The sequence below is a fragment of the Zosterops lateralis genome, assembly GCF_965231275.1.
Source record: "Zosterops lateralis genome assembly, chromosome: 19".
NCBI lineage: Eukaryota > Metazoa > Chordata > Aves > Passeriformes > Zosteropidae > Zosterops > Zosterops lateralis.
The window spans coordinates 6,248,763-6,272,596 of record NC_139779.1 but is presented as its reverse complement, the minus strand read 5'-3'; the positions used below and the strand labels follow the sequence as shown (position 1 = coordinate 6,272,596).

At 51.1% G+C, this 23,834-nt stretch overlaps 2 protein-coding genes across 4 annotated transcripts in view; both read right to left on the bottom strand.

Moving 5' to 3' along the window:
- Nucleotides 1-10,199, bottom strand: part of POR (cytochrome p450 oxidoreductase) — a 28,237-nt gene extending 18,038 nt beyond the window's left edge. Inside the window, exons 1-2 of one of the 3 annotated variants that reach the window (XM_083875475.1) lie at nt 10,173-10,199; nt 7,908-8,031 (exon numbers count right to left, since the gene is read on the bottom strand). The gene's annotated coding sequence lies outside the window, so the exon portion shown is untranslated. Of the gene's footprint in view, nt 1-3,258; nt 3,447-7,907; nt 8,037-10,168 lie in introns of those variants that run through there. The other 2 variants (XM_083875476.1, XM_083875477.1) reach the window with 2 other exon arrangements.
- A 4,208-nt stretch (nt 10,200-14,407) lies between these two features.
- RHBDD2 (rhomboid domain containing 2) lies at nt 14,408-21,073 on the bottom strand (the record flags this gene model as incomplete). Its single annotated transcript, XM_083875397.1, has 4 exons — nt 14,408-16,766; nt 18,944-19,094; nt 19,471-19,872; nt 20,929-21,073. The coding sequence occupies 4 exons, from the start codon at nt 21,071-21,073 to the stop codon at nt 16,376-16,378; spliced, it is 1,089 nt and encodes a 362-aa protein (XP_083731523.1). The 3' UTR covers nt 14,408-16,375.
- Between the last annotated feature and the right edge of the window lie 2,761 nt (nt 21,074-23,834).

The following is a 23,834-nucleotide window of genomic DNA, read 5'->3' as shown; positions in this document are numbered from 1 at the left end:
AGAATTTCAGTCAATCTCAACCAAAACCTGCCAGGCGACCCTTCATTTCACAGAGTTTTGGGGTTTTGGTTCTTGCCATCTCACCCATCACTTGAATTGCTCATTACACCTCATGGCAGAGAAGCCCTGAGGGCCAGTGGTCCATCATTCCTAGGGAGCCTCAACTGCTGCCTGTGCACAGCACAGCCCAACTCTGCAAAGAGATGGAGGAATCAGTGCCCAGACACAGGCAGGAGTGAATATCTCCAACTCTGCAAGGTGGGTTGGTTTTATCAGTAGCAGTTTCATTGCCCAAATTACACAAGAGTGGACAATTCCCCTCATACAGGGCAGTGATGGCCATGTCAGTATAATTATCCTCAGAACAGCCTGTCTTTCACTCACTTTCCCTGAAAATCCCAAGGCACATAAGGCAATGACAAACCTTTTCTTAGAGGAAGCCATGGATAAAAACAAGGCTGATGGAGATCACACTGAGCTGGTTTGGGGAAGGAGCTGCAGCTCTTTCCCTTCTGAGCACCAAACCCAGCAGCAGCTGGGCCCTGGGAAAGGCTCCTTGCACAGAGGACAGCAGACTCCCTTGTCACCAACAGCACTGGGAGGAGAGTTCCAAACCAGACACACCTGTGGTGAGCAGCACCCAACCCACAGCAATTCCCAGCTCCAGAGAGCTCAGACATGGATATTCATGAGCTGTCCTGGGTGAGCAAAGAATGAAGGCAAAAATGATGAGCCTGTTCTCTCCCCAGCCAGGTGAGGGCTTTGTCTCCAGCCAAAATTCATCACTGTGCTCAAAGCAGCAGAGCTTCAGCCCCCAGAGCAGAGGAGTTTGGCTTTCTCAAGCCCCTAGAGGTGGTCTGCTCTCCCAAGCAGTGCTGTCTTGGAGAGAGGCATCCTCAGGGAGGCAGCTCCCAGGAATGCTGCCTGGGAGGATGTGGGGGTGGAACCTGTGCTATCTCCTTGCCTTGACCACGCTGCAGCTCTCCAGGGCTTCAAAGGGAACCCTGCAGCTGCAGCCAGGCCACCCACTCACTGCCCACAGCCAGGGAAGGGAACATTCCAGGAGGTTCATGGAGCAGAGCCTAGTTTGCTCTCCTCTCTTCATTCATAATCTCCACAGCACAAAATTTCTACACTGACCTCTAACCCTAGGAGGAAACATGGTCATGGCCTAGTGACGGAACAAGGCACAAGAGCTGCTTCAATTTGGATGCTGGGCACCCTCTGGTCCTGGACATTTGGTTATTCAAGCCTTATATTCCAGCTACAGATTCTTCTTTTTGTTTCCCCTTCACCACTCCTCCCCTCAGGAAAAGGTTTGCTTAGATATAGCAAGAGAAAGGTAAAGGATGTGAAATTTGGTCTCATTTCTCTTTTTTAAAGGATTGTTATTACTCAAGAACTGTTGAACTCACTTCACTCAGCACAGGAAGATTATTCCTCAATTTATCTCAGTCTCACCTAGCTGGCTGTAACAATTATTTTCCAGAAGTTCACAGTAACTAATTTTCAAATACATGTCCTTTATTAACTTCCAGTGAAAAGAAACATGACTCTTACTTGAAATTTAGCTCTCCTGGGAATCCTGCAATCTCTAGAAGGACCTTGGTAGAATCAAACTAGGTTTTTAAGAGGAAAAGGAAATTTATGATGCAGAACTAAAACTTTCCCTGACAACAGTTTCAAGGGTGGTCATTTTATCCACAATGTTTATTATATCTTCAATCAAGGTAAGACAAGATGTCCATATCCCTGGGGCTTTTTTTTAATGGTGGCTCCAGTTCCTGGATCCCTGTTTGTGCACACAGCAAAGCCATCAGTCTCAGCAAGATCTGTGTGAGAATTTACATCACACAGAAAAGTCACAACATTTTGAAAGACTGCAATCAAGCAATGCTGTGTTTTAGCACAGCTTTCCAGCCCCTGAATGTGAGAATCTGCTTGATACATGGCAGCTCACAATAATTCAAATCATCAGGGACCTTCTCTGCACATCTCCATGCTAGCAAACAGATGTACCTCATCCTCATATTAAATGAAATGTATTCCTCATTCTCATGCACACCTTGGAAAAAAAAAAGGACTGGAAGCACTCTGTGCCAGGCATCCTCAAATTCCCCATACAGACTAAATGTGCTGTAAGGTCACAGGGTTAAAAATACTTATATATATACAGAAACAGTATTACAACAAACAAGGCAGGAGTGATGAAGGCCAAGTGCTCAGCAACCTAAACAGATTTATTCTCTTTCCTTGCATCAGGAGATGGTGCATCAGATGCCCCTAAAAGCACCCTGGGACACAGCACCACAATCACAAAATGTGGCTGGGAGGTTTCCCCTTCTGGAAGTCACATTGTGGTACCTCTTAGTGACCAAAAGCTTCCGAAACTAAACTAGCAATGTGGGCAGGAAGTTGTCTCTCTTGAGACTGAAGTAGCCTTTTCTTTTTAAATGTAATATCTGTGATGAGTTTCAAGTACCTCAGTTGGACTTCCCAGTCCCAGACCAGGACTGCAGCCTGTGACTCTTGCCCCAAAAATGAGTGATCAAGTTCCGTGCTTGACTCTGCCCTGTGCCACCATCAGCACACCCTGATCTGCAGTGTCAGCCTTGCTGAGAGGGAAAGGAGAAGGAAAACTGCTGAGCAAGCACAGCCCAGGGCTGCTCACTGCTCCCACCTCTGATAATCAATCCCCAGCACCAGCCGTAGCACCAAGGAGCTCCTGATTCCAGCCCAACACATCAGAGAGGGATCTCCACAATCTCCACACACCCTGCAGACACTGCCTGTCCTGGCACACAGGCTGCACACCCAGAGCTGCCCCTGAGCTATCAAAACACCCAGAGTTTTCCCAAACATCAGCACCCTTTGGACACCTGCAGATAAGCACAGGAGCTGCAGGTGGAACCTCTGTTCTGCAGCGTGGGCAGAAAAGGAATTGGCAGTGATGGAGTCAGAGAGGAATTGGGTGACAGATGTGCAGTGCCACCAGTCACTCTCTGCCTGACACTGGCACCAGTGCCAGGCTCCATTCAAAGGGAGCTCAGCAGGGTGCAGGCAGAGAAGCCGTCCCAGCCCACAGCAAGGTCCAGGCTGTCTCAGCTGAACACCAGCAGGGACAGCAGGTAGTGATTTGGAGCCAAACCACCTCTGCTCAATGAAATCTCCTCATTTCTCTCATCATGGTTCCAACTCGAGCTCTGGAGCACCCATTTCCTTTCCACCAGCCCACCCAACCCATCCAGCAACACTTACCAAAGGACTGCTTCCCAGGTTCTCATAAACAGGAGTCCATGCAAGTCTAACAGCAAATATAACAGCAACACACACTTAAAAAGCTCCTTCAGACCAACCTTCTCCAGTTCAGACTCCCAGTGGAAGCCCTGCACAGCTGCACAGGGCAGGGGACAAGGGGGCACTGCTGGTAGAGACAACACTCGTGCTCCCTGCAGCCACGTGACAATGGCCCCCATGTCCCTGACTCAGCACAGGAGCAGAGAGGAAGTGCAGCTGTCACGATTTCCAGTGTTGGCAGCTCTGCGTGGCTGGGGATGTCACCATTGCCACCAGATCTGCCAGATCCCTCTTTCTAACCAGAAAAAAAAAAATTCCCAAAAATTAAAAAAAAAATCCCAAAGCAGGGGCAGGTGTGTGTGCCCAGACTTCCCACCTCATCTGCCCCAGGGATTGCCCCTTCCGTCATGCCGACCATGGCACAACACAGATTAGGGGTACGATCAGTCTTGAGAAGAAGCCTTTAAAAAGCCCAGTTTTAAATCAGATACCAATTTTTTCCCACCAGCATCATGGCGCAGCCCCAAAATTCAACCTCAGAACAGACACACAAACGATATGCAACCAAACCAAGTGAAAACTCCGATTCTTTGTACAGCACTGACCTGCAGCCTGAGCTTTAGATACAATGGCAAAACAGGAAGATTGTAAATAGAAATTAAACAACTGAAACATCTGGGAGGAAAAAAGAAAACCACTGGACAGCCCTCTCACAGGTCTGAAAAGTTTGTGGAGAGCTAACAGAGATGGCAGCACCAAATGGAAGCTGCAATGAGATCCCATCACTCCTCACAGCAGCAGCAGTGCTGGAGAAGGAAGAGATTTGCCCACAAACAGGAATGCAGTCTTGTGACTAGCCAAGGGCTTTCTTCTTTCACCCACTAATGCCATCAGGGTGGTTACTGAAAGCTGTGAGGAAGAGGAGCCCCACAGACACAAGCCCAGGAGGAAGGAGGAGAGGCAGCAGCAGCAGAGAGAGCAGGGCTGTGGTGGAGGTGACATTCCTGCCCAGGCTGCTGTGCCTGGTCTCCTCTGAGCCCCACTGCAGCCAAGACTTCCTGCATGTTAGTGTGTGACACTAGGCCAGCAGACCCTCGGGGCAAAAACAGATCTTCTCTTATTCCTCTTAGAAATGCAACCAATAGACTAAGAAATTCTGTTTACATCAGCCCGTGCCAGCCTTAAATAAGCTCTTTTTACTTTCCTTTTTAGTAAAAGGAGACCTGGCAGGAAAAGTTGGCCTTTCCAAAACAAAAGCAGTTCACGGAAGCAGGCGCTCAGATCCAGGTTATTTAACAATTGCCTTGGATCAGCCTTTTCCCCACAGCTCTGCCACAGGGAGATTGCATTTCCCACCAACAAGAGGATGCTGATCTGGCCAAGACAAGTGGCCCTGTCTGGCCTGGTCTGCACAGGCTCCCTGCTTTGGGTGGGAATCATCACACAGGTGATTCCCTGGGCTGGTGGAGAAGGAAGGCACAGTGAGAAACCTCACAGCTTTCCTTGCCCCTTCAGCCTCTGTTGGACCACATCTCCTGGTGTGAAGGATTGCTACACTTAGAGCTTCCTTATCATTTTCTTTCCACATTTTTCCCTCAGTTTCCCATTAACCAGCTCAATGAAGAAGGATAGAAAGTAGCAAAGCCTCACACAAAACCAGGGAAGTGGTTCTGCACACTTCCACCAGCTCAGAAAGCCCAATCCAAACTGAGACTTGGCTGCAGCAGCACATCAAGCAGGGAAAGGAACACAAAAACTGTTGGGTTTTTTTCTGTGAAATGAAAGTTACTCTCAATGTGAAAGGTCTCTTCTACCCAGACCCTGACACATCGGCTCAGACATCAGCAAAACTTCTATTTTAAGCACAGGACAGACACAGAGTGTGCATCAGTCAGTCTGGATCTTGAAATACTGCATATTTGAGCTTCCACTGTGTCACACTTGCACGTTTTCTGGCTCCTGGGTCTTATTCAAGGACAGCAGAGCAGCTGCAAAAGCAAGGAAGAGAGCAAGAACTGTTTTACTGAGGCAGAAAGGAAATCTATGCTCTGGGTATGCTCAGGTGGGGCTGTACAGTCACTGAACCGAAGGATTTAAGGCATTATCCAACACAAAAATGAATTCAAACTTGCCAAGCTGCCCCAAAGCAAGCTAGAATTACTGAACTTGCATAGTCCCTTTCACCAGATCAAAGCCTGTCTCTGAGCCTTTAAACATGGGGGATCTCCCCAGCTTAGGCACTTGGACACCTTCCTTTATGGATTAATGTGAGCCAGCACAGAAAAACAGGAGTTCAGGGTTACAAGATAAACAAAACCTGAGAATGGCAGGTAACTGACCCCCCTGTGAACCAACACTGCTCTCCAGTCTCCCCTCCCAGTGAGGGACAAATCCAGAGCACCACACTTCAGGAATTGTTTGGAAGAGGAACAGGGGTCCAACCAGCACCAATATTCAGGAGCAGGGAAAAGTCTGCAGGAGTTTTAAACCACTCCATGGGCACCTCTCAGGCAAACAATTGCCCAGAGGGCTGCAAAACCTCAGGAATAACCCATCCAGGCATGGACTTTGCATGGCTCAAGTCCTGCTGAAGATGTTTTTCTGAGATCAACAGGGAAAATTACATCTTTTCAGCAGCCTCTTCTGTGAGGGCTGTACCCTTGCTGCCACAAGCTGGAAGTTCCTCTCCTCCCCACAGGCTTTTTGTGGGCCCTGTGCCTGAGTTTGTGGAGGGTTGGTGTGACAGGCTGTGGCTTTGCCTTCAGCCAACACTGGGAAAGGGGCCCAATGGATGGGGTCAGTAGCCAGAGACTTTGACTTCTTCCACCAGGAAAAGTTTGAACCGCAAAACTCTCCAATGCTGGTCTCTTTTGAGAGGTTTCCTTTGAAACCAACAGCTGAAAGAGCACCAGAGGGACAGGGTTAAACAGATCTTGCAAAGTTTTCAGAATTCTCAAGGCTTTTGATGGGAACAGCGTGTTTTGGGGATTTGTTTATTTCAAGAGAACCCAGCACTGTTTGTAAGGAGCCAGGATATTTTATATTTATAAGTTCAGTTTCCTTTCAGAATGCAAGAGCTTTTCAAATATTACAAGCCCATCTCCTACATTGCTGTAGGGGATGGAAGTGTCACTGCATGATCCTTGCATCTCTTGGAAACTCAGCAGCAGAGCTGTCCTGCTCTGGCTGCCCTATCAGGAGAGTGTGCAATCACCCTCCCTGCCTGCCATGGGTCAGCAATCTGACCTGGACTTCACCTTTTTGAAATTATTTGGGAAACACGACTTCCCAGCCCAGCCCCTTGCAATCACACATGGCCACAACAGACTTCAGAAGATCAATTCCATGCCCAACACATGACACAGGCCACAAGACATCAGCCAGCTCGGGGGTCACAGGCTGAAAGGCTGGTCCCAAGCTGCAAAACCCACAGCTCTCCAACTCCCCAGCACAATCAACACAAAGAGAAGACACTTGACACAGGGAGTTTTTTGTTCCTTCGTAACAGGAGCTGCTCCTCTTACAACCAGCAGTTATGCATTGAGTCCTGTTACACAACCAGGACTTGCACAATCCTTGCAGACATTTTATCAACCTACTCCTCCAAAGCTTGGAGTTAGAGAGGAGATGCAGCAACGACCCATGAAAGAGAGTCAATTGATGTGTTTCACAAACAACCATGCAGTGAGATCCAGTGTACTTGCCAGCACTACCAACTCCCCAGGCTGGTTGCTAAACCTTCCCAGCAGACTTCCCATGCATTGCCAGAGCCAGATGTTACCCAGGAGAAAAATACAACCCCATTTCTATGTCCAAACCTCGCCATCTCCTGCTTCACACAGCAAGAAAGGCACGTAAATAAAACAGTACCTCCATTCCATGCCATGGAGGCATGGATGTGGCTGATTACTAAGCAAAAATACTACAATAATCTGCCACCTTGGGTCAAACTCAGCCACTCTTTGGACTTGTGGCCCTCCAGAAACCACCAGAGATGGCTTCTGGTCTCCCTGGATTCCATGGTTGACAGTAGCACGTAATTAATTTTAAATGTTCACTGGGAGATAAACAGCAAGAGATAACAGCCTGTAATTATTTATTCTGACCTATGAAATTTCAAAGCCTATAAAAAAGACAATCCTGGCAGAAGTGCACCTGTCACTGCAGGGCTGGTGACTCACTCTCCACATCAGCATGCACAAAGTAATCTCATCACTGGGATCAAACGATCACGTTGGGAAAGCAAATTATGCAAGTTCTACGAATTGTGTTTTTAGAGGCAGGAGAGTCGACGTCATGAAACAGAACAAAGTTCAGTGGCCACAGAGGTAACTGCAGGTGATTTTCTTTTATACCAGGGGAGGAGATGGCAGAAGCACAGACCTGAACAGGGAAGCCTTTTCACCAATCCTTCAGAAGTGAGCAAACACAAACTGCTGTATCACAACAGGGAAAGACCAAACGGGATTTCAGTCAGACAGTTCCACACTTTGCTTTTGCTGCAGGTAAAGAAACCACCACTCCCAACACCCACTGCCAGCCATCCTCCCCAAACACAGCTGCACCCAGAGATGCTCCACAACCTGTGACACTCAAAAGAAAGGGGTTACCTTGCACCTATGGGTCTGCAAACAAGAGCTGGTGGGGCCTGTGAGCTCCAGCACGGAGGGTGGTGAGCAGCAGGGAAACAGTTTCAAGGGGTTGTGGTTGTATGGCTCTGTCGAACTCCTCCAGCTGCTCTACAAGAAACAAAATAGAAGTTGCAGAAGGCACAAACCCAGAAATTACTGACTGAACAGGAGGCAACTGTGAAGTGTTGACAAGCAAGAGGCTCTTCCCTGTCACAATTAGAGCAGGACTAATAAACAGAGAGTTAAGACAGATTTGTGACACTACGCCCTCCTTCCTGCCCACTCTGCACCTCACCTTCCAAGGCTTTCACACTTGAAGGTTAAAAGCAAGCACTCAACTGGAGTTTCTTCCTGTGGTTCTGTATCCTCCCAGCTCCATGTTTTGCAAATACAGTTCTCATGCACCCTCCTATCCTATTTGCAGAACTAAGACACACTCCATGCCCTGCACACCTTGCTTCAGTGCTGTCAACCAGCCCAAGAAAAACCTGTACTGAGACAATGCTGGGTCTTCCAGGAAGGGCCTGGCTCAGCAGCCCTCCTAGACAAAACACTGATTTCCTCATTTGCAGCAGATTAATCAGAGAGCTGCTTTGAGAGTGTGCAACAGCTCCTGGGGATTTCTCAGAGAATTACAGAAATATTGGAAGAAAGCCCATTCCCCTATATCTAGCAAAAGGGATGCGTGCATCACTGCACCTCACTAAGCAAAAAAAAAATTAAAACTATGAAACCCCACAGCTGCTCATGACAGCCCACACAAAGTGTGGAGGTCTGTTGTGGAGGGGATGTCCCCACCAACGCTATCACTGATTCACTTCCACAACTCAGAAACAGACCTGACTCTCTTCCTTGCACTTTTCCAGCTTCTCAGCCAGATATATGTTTCTACTTTTTAACAACAGCTATAAAAGCACAAACCCGTTTCACTTTTCCAGACTCATATCAGAAAGCCTCAGTGATCCCTTTTCTCTGTACACATTCCACTAAGCATTCCCATTTCCTTTCACACTCCAAAAGCTAACCCAAGGTCTAAGCACTGGCAGAACAAAGCACACTCCAAGCCGTACCAGCAGTGCTTATTCCTGCAATTAAGACAACTCCCCAGGAACCAATTCCACGCTGATGACTAACTCCCAACACAATCACCCAGGTACCTTCACCCCCTCCAGCCTCAATATTCCCAAAACTAGGGGGTTCCCATTATTTCCTTTGACAAGCACACTCCCTAAGTGAGTAATTTCACTCTTCCAAGAAACTCCATCAGAGAAAAATCAGGAGCAAACAGCCTTCCCACACCCTAGCATTTTATAAAGCGAAATAGATGGAGCAACAGCGAAACAGCCCAGCCTGCAGCAAAGGTATCAATTAAACGCTGGGAATAACGTTCTGCAGGGAAGTGCCAGAAAATTAAGCTTGTTAAAGGCTTTTAACCAGCAACAGCCTGGGATGGGGTAAGTCTGAGCAAGCCTTCAGTGCAGTGGAAGCAAGGCAGGGCAGGGCAGGCATCATCCCAGTCCCAGAGTGCCCACCCTGCCAGGGGCGCTGGTCAGTCCCCCAGCCCACAGGGTGACAGGTGGGATAGGGGTACCCCCCAAATAACAGGGGGGCACTCATGCCATGCCTTGGTCACCAGTCTTCCCAGTAGCAGGGTGCTCAGCAACACCAGACATTCCCAAAAAAGACAGGCTCTGGTCATGAATTCCTCCTACCAGAAACAGGGGACCAGTCACATCAGACTCCCCAGATAACAGGGAGCTCTGGTCATCCCGGTCCCCCCCAAATAACAATCACAGCACACTCCCCAGATCACAGGGGTCATCCCAGTCCTCCCCATCCCCTACAAGAAGAAGGATCTCTAAACATCTCAACAAGCCTCAGTAACGGGATGCCCGCTCACCCCACAGCTCCCAGTGAACAGGGGGCTCTGCTCGTCCCAGTCCCTCCCCCAAAAGAGATCCATTCACATCAACCTTCCCGCCAATAACAGCGGGGCCGCTCACAGCAGCACGCCCACACAGGGGACCCCAGTCATCCCAGTAACAGCCAGCCAGTCACACCAGTCTCCCCAACATAACAAGAGCCCCCATCCCATACCAACCCCACCAGGGGATGCTGGACCGCCCCTCCCCAGCACAGAAGATCCCGGCAGCGGAGCTCAGCCCCCCCCCCCCCCCCTCAGCCCCAGAGGCCCCCCCCCCCGTCCCGCTACATGTCCCCGGTGTCCCCGGTCCCCTCACCCACCGCCGGCCCGGCCCGTCTGGCGCTGGCGGCTCCCGCGGCCCCGGCGCGGCCGGCACGTACAGCGGACCGCACCACCCGGCCACACACGCGGGGGAACACGCTCCGCCCTCGCCGCCCGCCAATAGGCGGCGAGCGCGCCAGCCCGTGGAGATCCCCCCTCTGCGGCGGCGCATGGTACAGCCCCAGGAGGGGAGTCTTAAAGGGACAGGAGCGCCCGGGAGGGGCCGCGGTACAGTGGGGGGTCAGGGGTGAGTCAGAATTGGGGCGGGGGGACAAAGGTGGGGTCAGGGTGAACAAGAACAGGGTCCAGAGGGCACAGTGCGTGCAAGCAGGGGTCAGTGTGGGGGGCAGGGTTGGGGTCAGCATAGTAGTTTGGGGGTGAGTATGGGGACGAGAGTTGGGGTCATTGTGGGGTCAGAGTTGGGGTGACAGTGGGAGCAGGGCTTGGGTCACTGTGGAGTCACGTTTGGGGTCATGGGCTGAGCCAGGACCCGCAGACCCAGGAGTCCTGTCTGCGGCCACTCCTGGGTGCACATGGTGCTGCTGTGGGACTGCCAGTTCCCCCAAGGTCATTGCCCAGGCCAGGGCCCCGTGGGGGGTCAAGGGGACCCCACGGTGGAGGCTGGCACCCTGTCACTGCCACCCTCCGTGGGTGCCGGGGGCTGCTCCACCCGGGGCAAGCACATGCTCCTGATTTAACCACAGCCCAGATGATCCGGATGTTTTAGGGTGGTCTTTCCTTCTCTGCCACACCGGGAAGTTGCACAAGCAGCTCTGGAAGCATCCCCCGCAGTCCCAGTGGAAGATTTCGCAACCCAGACCTCCAGAGCCCGGGTCCCACAGGGACCGCTGCTCTTCTCTCTGTTGGTTTTTTTGGGGAGGGAACCCGGGTTACAATTCCGCTGTTTCCAGCTTGGCCAAAGCCAGAGGCACAGCTTGCCCTGACCCCACTGAGCAGCCCCACGCCTCTGTGGGGTCACCCCGGGCTGAGTCCCCTCCCTTTGCCTGCTGGGCACATCCAAAGTCACCGTCCTGACGCTATCGCTGTGTTGACGCTCGCTCCTGAGTCAATAAAACACTCGGGGAAGGTACAGAGTTCGAGCTGGGCCTGGCAGGGGCCAGAGGGGCCAGAAGAGGTGTGAGGGAGGGGCACAGACCCAAAGAACACCCTGTTTCCTGACAGCATTTGAGCAGAGGGTTGAGGGGTGTGAAGTTATCTGAGTACTGGTGCTGCTCGCATCAGTTTTGGGATTGACCCCATGGAAGCTCCCTGGGGTCCAGACTGCTCTGTGACTGTGCCCTGTGGGGTGAATGGACAGGTTAAAGATTAAAGATCCCAGTGGTCCTGAGGACGGAGGAGGTCTATGGCTGGGGTCATCCCATCAGGTACCCTGAAAAGGGACAGGTATTATGGCACAGCCTGTCCCCACAGGAAAGGGGTTGGGGTCTCATCACACCCAATCCAATCCCCAGGGGGAAACAGCAGAGTCCTGCAGCCCACAGAGACCTGTTTGTCTACCTATTTCTCCTACTTCTCCAGCTCTCCTCTGTTCCCAGCACAGTCTGAGGCTGAACTTTTGGACACAGAACCCTCACAGTGCCAGCAAACACGGGACAGCCACGGAGGTGGCATTTGGCACTGTCCTGGCCCTGGCAGAGGGAACCTGGCCCCCAGTCAGGATGTCTGCATGGGTGTGCTTGGCCAAAAATTAATGACAGGAAAGCAAAGAAACACAGACCCATTTTCAATCCAGCATCAATGTCTGCTGCCAGGCCTCTCCACTTTGTGGGTCCCCTCTCACTCCTGGATGGGGCAGCAATGCAGGTCCAAGTCAGTTCTGCTTTCCTCGTGCATCCCTGACTCCTTTTGCCTTGCACCATGGTGGGAGCTGAAGAGCAGAGGGGTGGACTTGGACTTCCAGAGCATCCTTCCCATGGCAGGACCGCTACTCCAAGGACAGGGAACAGCTGACTCTGCTCTCAGCACTTGTCCCCAGACTGTCACTCTGCAGTGACCCTCTGAGGACACAGGGGCAACTCAAGGGGCTCTCTGGACTCTGCACAACCTGTGGACAGACACAATCCTGGCATGGAATGAAGTAGCAGTTTTACGGAGAATGAGCCAGAGGAACAGAATAACAAACCTCCAGGGACAGCACGTTCCCAGGGGCAGCCACCCCAGGGGGAGCCATCCCAGGCTGAACTGAGAGGTTATTGATTTTTTTTTTTTTTCCCCTGCTTTAGGAACTTCAATTCTCTGTCTCCCCGCCAAGGCAATGAGCGGGTATTGCAACGTGTGATGAGTAACATCACTGTGAGTTTAGTTAGGCAGATGCCAAAGCCCAGTGAGCTGATGACTTTTACCTCCCTCTCTTCTAAATCTAAATCCTCTTCTCAGCCTTAGGCACATTTGCAAATGTCTCATCCCAGCCTGTTTCCTCTCTCTCAGCAACTTCACTGCCCTGGGTGATGAGTTCTGAATTCACCCCAGCCCTGAGGAACTGGGACTTGCTGGACTCCATTGTCCCAGAGCATTTCACTGTGGAATGGATGCCCTCAAAAATGCAAGGAACAGAAAAGAAATCTCCACAAACATCCATTTGAAGGGCACTGAAGACAGGTCCGACACATTGCACACGACCAGTAGGTGCAGCTGGACTCAGAACACTCCTGGGGACATGGTGGAAGCTGTAGAAATCAGAGAGACCAAGTGATCTGCCACGGTCACCGAGAGGCTCCCAAAAGAGCTGGGAGCAGAAAGAAAAAAAGTTCAAACTGCGGTTTTGTGCTTATCCGGCATGTCCTGTCCTCAGGGCCCACCTGGAAGGCTGTGGCAGTTGTCTTGTCCCAGCATGGAGAGGTTGGTACCTGCTCCTTCCCTCCTGGAGGGAGCTTTGCACCACCCAGGGCTGGGGCTGTTCCTGCTGCCGGCAGTGACACCGCGGTGACAATTCCAAGGCTTCCTCTCCCGCTGTAAAGCCAGGAAACTACTGGAAACACGCCATCCCTTTGACAGCTCTGCGAATCGCTCACGAGATCGACTGATAAAGAGCAGGACAGGAAAAACAACCGGTTTCCAGCGTTTTCCAGCGTGCAGTACCGCTTGTCCCCAGTGCTCGTCCTCAGTGCGCGTCCGAGGCCACCAGCCTGACACGCAGCTGCGCCCATCCCGCCCCGAGGATCCCATCCCACTGATCCCGGCCCAGGGATCCCATCCCACTGATCCTGCCCCAGGGATCCCATCCCACTGATCCTGCCCCACGGATCCCATCCCACTGATCCCGGCCCAGAGATCCCATCCCACTGATCCCGGCCCAGGGATCCCATCCCACTGATCCCGGCGCAGGGATCCCATCCCACTGATCCCGGCCCACGGATCCCATCCCACTGATCCCGGCCCACGGATCCCATCCCACTGATCCCGGCCCAGGGATCCCATCCCACTGATCCCGGCCCAGGGATCCCATCCCACTGATCCCAGCCCAGGGCTCCCATCCCACTGATCCTGCCCCAGGGATCCCATCCCACTGATCCTGCCCCAGGGATCCCATCCCACTGATCCCGGCCCACGGATCCCATCCCACTGATCCTGGCCCAGGGCTCCCATCCCACTGATCCCGGCCCAGGGCTCCCATCCCACTGGTCCTGCCCCAGGGATCCCATCCCACTGATCCTGCCCCAGGGATCCCATCCCACTGATCCCGGCCCACGGATCCCATCCCACTGATCCCGGCCCAGGGCTCCCATCCCACTGATCCTGCCCCAGGGATCCCATCCCACCGATCCCGGCCCAGGGATCCCATCCCACTGATCCTGCCCCAGGGATCCCATCCCACTGATCCCAGCCCAGGGATCCCATCCCACTGATCCTGTTCCAGGGATCCCATCCCACTGGTCCTGCCCCAGGGATCCCATCTCACTGATCCCGGCCCAGGGATCCCATCCCATCTATCCCGGCCCAGGGATCCCATCCCACTGATCCTGCCCCAGGGATCCCATCCCACTGGTCCTGCCCCAGGGATCCCATCCCACTGGTCCTGCCCCAGGGATCCCATCCCACTGGTCCTGCCCCAGGGATCCCATCCCACTGATCCTGCCCCAGGGATCCCATCCCACTGGTCCTGCCCCAGGGATCCCATCCCACTGATCCTGCCCCACAGATCCCATCCCACCCATCCCCCAGAGGGGCTCGCTCCAGCTCCCCATTTATAAACAAACGCAGAGCAGAACTAGTCTGTCTTTCAGATTCTATTTCAAGTTCACAGTTTGGAGATACACAACATTTGTGATTGCTATCGATCCTCATTATCCTTCTGGGGAAAAAATCAGTGATAAAATTCCTAAAGTTTACAGGCAAGGATTTCACAAGGAGGAAAATCAAGGCACTAACAGGAATGGAGTGTCAACATTTCAATGTTATCTCCAGCATTTCTTTCCTGGTATTACAAACATGCTTTTAAATTCCAAACAAGCTCCTTATCCCGCTCTTGCTCCACACTAAAAATATAACAATGCAATTGCTGTCAGCAGGAAAAACATGAAATCAAGTTCATTTGTGATCCCACAGAGGAGTGAAATAATCAGGTATGAAACAGAGTTGTCCTCCAGCTCCAAGCTGGTTCTCAAGTTGCTGAAAGCCCTGCCTGGGGTGCTCACCTTTGCAAGAACCGCTTCCTACTCATGCCTTACTGATCTGAGGTGCAAGTTCTCAGCATTGACTTTGGTCTCCTCCAAAAGGAAGCCCCTGCATCCCACATGGCACCGTGGCAGTCATTCCAGAGGGGCTGCTGGAGAAGTAAAGCAGCTGGATAACAACACAGGGCTTCTTCAGACCCTGATGATGGAAAAATCAAAGAGGCAGGGAGTGCTTTGGAAGTGCAGCTGCCACAGACTCACCCAGAGCAGGGAGGAGCCCCAAGGCTGTTGAGTTTCTGGGGATGGGTAAGGCACTGCAAGAACATCTCCAAGAGCAAGAATGGCACTTTGTGCTCCATGGAGCACTTTTTTATGGCACACAGCAAAAGTCCAAGTAGAGGCAAAGGCAATTGTTGAGATCCTGGCTGATTTACAGACACAGAGACAGCAGATTCCTCCTGGGCACTATACAGTGGGCCACACAGCTGGGAATAAAGCTCAAATCCCAGCAACTGGACCAGACTCCTTCATTACAGCCTCAGGCACCAAACACTGCATCCTATTGCAAATCCCTGGCTGAAAACTCCCCTCTCCCACACACATGCCCACCAGCTCTGAAAAAAACAGAGAGAGATTGTGCTAATATTGGTGGGTGAGATTTCTAAAGCTGAGCAGTATGAACAGCCCCAACAGCACTGCTACATTCCACTTAATTCTTCTAACCCATTGTTAAGGTCCCTCCCAGCTCCTTGGATTTATAAACACTTGCTCCACAAAGGGTAAAAATTCCTTACTGAAAAGTCTCTCACTACTTCACAGGCATTTGAGGTTGCCTTATCAAGTGCTGGTGACACAGGCTGAGCTGGTGCAATGCTTTCAGAAAATGAAGGCAATCCATTGATGCAGGCACAGAACCCTCAGCATTTTAGAGCTGTGTTTTGGGCAGAAGGAGGTATTCTGTATTCTATTCTCTTGCCCCAGGTTGGTGTAACAAGCCCCTTCAAGGCACTCTCTTAGTGGACAAGTCACCAGTAGAACAGACATCTGTTCTCCTCCATTTAATTTTAAGTTACATACTAAACTTAACTAAACTCCCATGATTCCCACTCCTTTTGGGTTCTAGCTACATCACACCTGTAAAAAAGACAGGAATGTAAATGGGAAGTGCTTATTGCTGCAGCTTAGTAAAACCCCAGATTTGCTCAGTGTTTTGCCAGTGAGGTTCCTACCTACCTGGGCCTGGTGCACTGGAACTCCAGTGGACTTGTGGAAAAAGGCAGCTGCTAAATGCAGCAAAGAAGAAAGACTTAAAAAGGATGAGAAGTTCACAGAAGTGATACAGTTCCCATTTTCCAGCCATATCAAAAAGTAAAAAAAAAAAAAAAAAAATTATAAAGGAAATATAATTCAAGTAGACTGTGCCAGGGAGCAGGGGAATGGCCTTCACTGGAGCTGCCAACCCATTCCAACACTCACCTCAGACACAGCAAAGATACCAGCAATGCCCTGCTGTGCAAGCCTCACACAGTGGTCCTGCCCCTGTGAGGGTCCTGCTGCTCCTTGGAGGATCAGTACACCTGGACTCTGGTAAATTCAGCTGAAACAGGGGCCACTGGGGCTGCTGGATACCCTGGTGCTTGCTGAACACCAGGCAGAAGGCCCGTGGCTGCAGGGGGCTGTGGGACAGGGAATTTGCCCAGCTGGCAGCACTGTCCCAGCAAAGCTCCGGCCTGGGCCTGCCCAGGACACTCTCCAAAGGCTCCTCTGGCCTGGCAGTGGGAAGAACTGAGGCTGTGTTCTGCTGCCTGGCCCTGCTGAGGTCCCTGGTGTCCCAGAGCGTGGCCATGTCCTGGAGAGTGGCTGTGATGAAAGCTCTGAGCACTGGGATGAGCAGGAAGAGCCAGAGGCGAAGGGCAGTGGTAGCTCTGGGTGGGGTAAGTGCCAGGCACAGGTTTAATCCTGGGCAGGAAGAAAACAGAAGGTTACACTGTGTTCAGAACTGACATTGCCTGATTAGTGCTGGAAGTGCCCTGGGGGCAGATTTCCTCCTGACCAGCACTCAGAGAGGTCACTGCAATCCATCAGAGGGATTCACTACAACAGAAGCTCTTATTATAAGCAGCACTTGAGTAAAAAATGGATTTAGTGGCCTCCCAGGACAGCTGTTCCCAATCCCAACCCACTCTGACTCCACACCCACTGAAGGAGCTTGGCTCTTGGCCCAAGACTCTTTGTGCAAGGAATACACAAATCCAAACTGCAACAGGCTTTGAGATCCCTGTGCACATCCTCCCTGCCCTGTGAGTGACATATCTGCCAAGTCATTAATCAGGAGAAGTTACAGCTGCCAAGTGTTATTTACCAAGAGAACACAAAGGTCTTTGGTGTGAGTAAGAGCCCAGAGTATAGAGGGAAAAAAAAAAAAAAAAAAAAAAAGAAAAAAAAAAAAAAGGAAAGAGTTAGAAATAAAAGAGAGAGACAGAAATAAAACTAATCATTCGGAAGCAAGGGCTAGGAAGTGTTTGCCAGCAGAAGGCATGACTCATCCTGCCAAAACCTATCAGGAGAGAGGCAAGCAGCCTGGAAGGCTGAGCCTCTGGGACTTCAGGAGTGCTGCTCAGCCCACGCACAACATGAGGATGAGAGCTGAGAATCCAGGCAATATTCATGAAGGCATGAGTGCCAAGTTCCCAGCAAGAAGAAGAGGCTGGGGTTTTTAGGCTTGGAGATTTCTTTTTAATTATTTGAGGCATGGGTTTGAGTTTGGATTTTTTTTTTTTTTTTTTTGTATTTGTGGACACAAACATAATGCCAAGGCCTGGACTTCAAAGAAATATCTCCTGTCTTGCCACAATTCAATGCCTGGATCTTATGAAAATTTAACATGAAAACAAATCCCAAACTATTAAGAGCTCTTCCTTGGAAATAAGAATCAAAATAATAAAAATTAAACTCCAGAAGCACTTACAGAATTTGCATCTAAGACACAGACATGCAAATTCAGCTGCAGCAGTGGAAGCATCCTAGAAACACCTTCCCACGCCCTGCTTGATAGTCAAACGTTCATGTAAATACCTTTGTGTCACAGCAGTCTGTGTCACCTCACCAAAGGAGGCAGGTTCAGACACTGGGGTGCTGTGCACAGCAGGATGGGACTGGTGCTGACACAGTCTCAGCACAGCCAGGCTCCCTCTCCTCCCAAAAGCTGCATTTGCACAGCAGGGAGAGAGGGAAAACACCAGTTCTGGGTCTGTCTGGCCTCCCCTGCAAGCACTCACACGTTTTGAGTTTCCTGATGGACCTGGGGGACATTCCTGCTGCAGGCAAGGGTTGCTTTTATGGTTTCCCATGGGTGAGGGCAGTGCAAACACCTGGAAATGCTTCTACCTCAAATAAAACTTTACAGCAACCTGATAGCTTAAACAATACATAGAATTTAACCCTGAATAGAAAACTATTTTTCCTCTGTGAAACTGAAAGGACACCTTAGAATAAGTAAATATTTGACCTACATTTACAAGCTTTTTAGAGTACAAGTGAATTCTCATGGTTTGTGTTGAACTTAAAACCTTTTCTGCACGTCAGCTCTGGGCCCCAAGGTTTCTTTTCTGTAAAGCAACATTGCCTTGACACTGAAAACCTGCTGAAAGATTAAAAGAGACCAAAAGGTCTGCACTGAACTTTGTAAGTGCCATCCTTAATTTATAATGCTCTGATCCTAAGTAGGTTTGGACAAAACTCACTTTACAGCATTCCTGGCAGGAAAGGTGGGGCAAATAAAGATAAGGATCATGCCCCAGGGAGCCATATAGTCAGGAACAACTGCCTAATTTGGGCCAGAGTTACACAACTTAGCCTTCCTGTCAGCCAGAGCTGCAATATTCCCAGGTGTACACGCTGCCCTTGCAGCAAGGGAGAGGTCTTTAACCTCCATTTAGCTTTCACTACAGACCTGTTTGAGTTAAAGTGTGGTAATTCATCAGTGACACTAATGTCACCAGTGTAACATCAATGGGTGACTGACACCCAGGATGGGAGCAGGAGAGGCACACTCCAGCTTTCAGAGACAACTGAAAGCCTCTACTCACACCTCAAAATCCCCCTACAAGATTTTTCACGGGAACTCCTGTACTTACGTGCTGTTTTCAGAGGCTCTTCTCTCTGCTGAGGACCCTGGGATGTATTTCAGCCCTGGTATCCTCTTCAGCAGAGTGAAAGGGAACACCCGGTCCAGCTTAGAGCCCACTGACTCTGGAAAATCCAAGCAGAAGCAGTAGCCAAGGCCATCTGAACTCAGGAGCTTGTTAAGGACAAAACACACTAATTTCTGACACAGCCACACAGAGCCTCCCTCTCTCCACAAACCACCTTCCCTGGAGAATTCTCCCAGTTCTACCCAGAGACCGCTGCCCTCCTCATGTTCTCTGCATGCACTGAGAAGGGGCAGCCTGAGGGGAAATACAAATGCAGAATGGGATGGGATTGAGCATGAGCAAAACCACACGGGTTTAGTGCAGAGGTTTAGAGGGTTTTAGAGGTTCAGAGGGTTTAGTGCAGAGCAAGAGTCCAGGAAAAGCCAGTGCACCTCAGCAATGAGAACCACAGCACTCCCTTCCCACCATGATCCCGCTCTGCCTCAGGGCTCCCCACTGGGAAAGGATACAGGCTTCCCCCACCAGGAGCCCACACAGGTTCCCCAGGAGGGAAGAGTGGGGCACAAACCACGCTATGCAGAGCCCAAGCCATGGCACCAGCACCACAGGAACTGCCAACCCAAAAAGCACAGTCCTCCTCATGCGTGAGCGGGTGGTGGAGACCCCCAGCATGGCAAAAGCCACTGGCAGGAACCCTTGGGCATCTCCCACTTGCAGCAGCCTGGAGACAAGGGGCTGCAGGAGGAGGTACAGCAGGGCAGAGAGCACGGAGAAGGCGGCAGTGAGGATGCAGTGCTTCGCCGTGCCCACGTTCTTCTCAAAGCTGCCAGCAAAGTACCAGGTGATAACAGCACCACAGGCCAGTGAGATCAGGTCCTGGTAGGTGAAGATGTAGGTGATCAACCTGTGGACTGAGCACAGCAGCACCTCAGACAGGCACAGGCAGCGCTGGGGTTGCCAGAAAACATTTACATGCTTGAGCAGAGGGAGAGTGAGCCCAAGGGATTAATTAATAGCTTTCATTTCTATCCTGGTGTAGAAGAGAAGGAACCTGAGGCCTTTAAAACCAGGAATAAATAACCAGATAGAGTGAAAACAAGTGCTGTCTTGGGTGTCACAAACATATGGGCTGGCTCTTGCTGCTTCCTGGGAAGCTGCCTGGGAATTTCAGTCTTATTAAAACAGAAGGCAAGAGACATAAAAATAACCGTTACTGTACTGACGTTTTTGGCAAAAAATAAACACTTCTTAAATTGCTGGAAGGCTGATTTTCATCATCAAAAATGTCTGGAGGTTACCACACCTCAGAAGTGCTTCTAGGCCCTTTGTTTAGGTGCTCTCCTAAGCACACAGCAAGGACTGAGACAGACTTCTGCACCTCCCTCCCATCAAACTCAGTTCCACAGCCAGAAAAATGCCAGTGAGACACAAAACAACGCAGTGGAAGCCCTGGAGACACGTGAGGAGATGGTGGAATCCACCCATCAGCTCAGAGCCCTGGACTGATAAAGCAAATCACTGCACGGGGGTAAGCTGGAAAACGGGAATTAAAAATGTGTAATTAAAAATCCTTCTGAGAATACCACAGGGACTGAGAAACACACATCCCTCAAGCTGCTGGTAGTGTTATCCACTGAGCTTACTGTCAAAGGACAGAGATGAGGGGGTGGGGGAGCAGACTGATGTCGAGGGACTGACAGGGGTGCCCAGCAGGCTCGGGGCAGCTAAGGGGAAGCACATGGAAAGCAGGAAGAAAAGGGGCACGGGGAGAACAGCGGACTCGGAGACGGGCTTGAGGAAATTCACAGAAACGGGGGCTGCGGGGTACCACGGGGACCAGGGCAGGACAAGGAGAAGGGCGGAGAGAGGGGACACAAAGGCTCCGCTGGGATCTGGAGAAGGCGCGCAATGGGGTGGGCAGAGGGACCAAGGAGGCAGCGGCTGCGCCCGCCGGCGGCCCTGCTCACCTTCCCCGTCGTGCAGGGCTGCGGGGCTCAGCGCGGCGGCGGAGCGGGCGCCGGGGACAGCCCACAGCAGCCCGGGCGCGGAGGCACCGACCGACAGCAGCACCGTGAGGGCGGCGGCGGCCGGCGGGGCCGAGGGCGCCGCCATTGCTGCCCCGCGCGCCCGCCGCTTCCGGCCGCGGGCGGAAGGCCCGGCCGTTGCCATGGCGACAGGAGGCGCCGTGGGGTCGTTACCAAGGAAACGGAGGGTCGCGCTCGCGCTCTCTCTCCCTCCGCCCCCTTTTGAATTTTTATTTGATTATTGTTATCTTCACCCTGTTCGGAAGGGAAAATATCGCAGCGAGAGGTGTGAGGTCTCGCTGGGAGCCCGCCCAGGGCTGGGTTATAGCGGGGTGTTCACTCACGGGGCCGCCCCAGGGTTTGGGAGGCCCATCTAGACCCGTGCGGCCACTACTACCCTGGGCCGTGGGGTCTGGCTGGTGGGAATCAGAGTCAATCAGGCTGGAAAAGGTCTCTGGGATCACCGAGTCCAACCCGTGACCGATGAACACCACCATGTCAATTAGACCAGAGCATTTTGTGCCACATTCAGTCTTTCTGTAAACACCTCCAGGGATGGGGACTCCACCACTACCCTGGGCAGTCCCTTCCAATGTCTAATATCACCCTTTCTGAGAAGGAATTCCTCCTCATGTTCAGCCTGAACCTGCTGTGATGCAGCTTAAGACTCTGTCCTCTCACCCTGTCCCTTGGAGCACATCCCAACTCCCACCGGGCTACAACCTCCTGTAAGGTAATTGTAGAGCACAAGAAGGTGCCCTCTGAGCCTTCTCTTCTCCAGGCTGAGCCGTCCCAGCTCCCTCAGCCTCTCCTGGTGTTCCAGGCATTCCCCCAGCTCTGTTCCCTTCTCTCGACACGCTCCAGCCCCTCAATGTCCTTCCCAAACTGAGGGCCCCAGGACTGGACATGGGTCAGGAAGGCTGAGTGTTCCCTGCAGGTGTGATGGGTGGAGATGGAGAGGAGCTTCCACACCACAGCTGCTCCTGCCATGTTCGTACCAAACACCTGTGTGATGTTTGTGTTATGTGCACTGTCTGCCTTCAATTCCCCAGAATGTTGGTTTAATTGTTTGGCCAGTTCTAGCCAGGTCTAGGAGAGGAATTGGCAGCTCAGAAATAAAGATACCAAACTTCTTACAGGTCTCGTGGACATAAAGAGATGATGAAGTAGGGAGAAGTGTAAACCTGCCCTGTGATCATGAACACTGGCAAGCTTTAGACAATTAGCACTAACCACAGTTGCACCTGTTCTTGAGCTTGTAGCTGGGGACGTAGCTGTGGATATTGTAGTAGGAAAAGAGAATATTTGCACAAAAGGAGAAAATCGTACATCCCACCTGGATGTGTTCCTGTGTCACCTGCTCTAGGTGACCCTGCCTTGGCAGGAGGGTTTGTGGATGATCTGCAGAGGTCCCTTCTAACCCTAAGGGATCCTGTGAAATCTTGCTGTGTCCCCACACCGTCTGGCTGCTAGTTCATAAAATCCTGGAAGGGTTTGGATTGGAAGGGACCTTAGAGGCCACCACCCTGTGAGGTCTCATTTACACAGGAAGCATCAGAAGAAACCCACCTTCCCACACCACCTCTGATTTTGCAACGTGGAGAAGGATTTGAAGCAGCTGGGATAATTTATAGCTGAGGGGAAAGAGCAGAGGGCTGAAGGGTTGATGTTTTTCCCACATCTCAGCTTCAAAATTTTTGATTGGGTCCACAGCACAGATCTATCAGCAGGCAGAAACTCTCTCTGAATTAATTCCATTTTCCACATATGAGAGGCTTTCAGTCCCTGAGGAATGTACAAACACTGAGAGGCTCAACTCAGAGCAAAAGACCTCCCACATCCCCTGGCTAGGGAGCATTGTTTGTGATCTGCCCTAATCCCAAAATTGCATGGGCAGCCTTTGTGAGGTCCCAGGTTATCACTGAAAGGCTCACGGAGCAGTAGAAGACATCATGGCTGGAGGAGATGAAGTTTCTCAAGGAGAAATCTGAAGAGAGGCAGGGAGCTCAACCCCTTTTTTATTTTTTTTTTAAATTTTTTTTTTTTTAATTTTAATTAATCATTCCAGTCACTGCTTGTTTTGCAGAAACTTATTTTCGGCTGTGGCAGTGGGATTTGCCTCCTGCTGCTACGCCCAGGGGGGGAAAGAAACAGCCCAACTTCTCTGTAAATCTGCTCAAACCATTCAGCTGAAATCAGAGAAAGGTCCTCACTGCCTTGAAAATTAAAATAAACAAGGTAAAATCTCGCTGTTCTCTGGGTGCATGTGCAGACTGTTCCTAGACAGAAAGGTGCAACTGCTAACTTCCCTACTCTCAAAAGAAGGTAGTTTGATGTGAAACAAGAAATACAACTTCTAAAAATAATCAGATTAAATAATCGACGTTGCTTTTGCTGTCTTTTCAGTTCATCACTCTTCTTTCTAAAGCAAACCCTCACGTTTCACAGAAGTGCCTCCCAAGATCATGACCCCCCTCCCTTTCTTTGGAAAACCATTCTCCAAGTTGATATTTGGCTTTTTAGGATACTCAGAAACGCTAACAAACCTTCATTATTTTTTTTCTTTAGGACCCAGATTTTGGATATTTTCTAACTCCATTTAGCATCTGCTACCAACGATGATGCACAAATGGGGTACTGAGGGGAACAGAGGGGCTGCTGGCGCGTAACGCCGGGTGCGCAACCCGCCCATTTCCCTCTGGGCACCCTGACCATGCCCTGCGCGTTGATTAATTAAATTAATTTAATCTTTGCGGCGCTCCCCGCTGTGCTCGCGCAGCCTGGCACCCCCTCTCCTCGGTACAACCCCCCCTCCAGCCCGCTGTACCTTGGCACGGCCCTGCTCACCC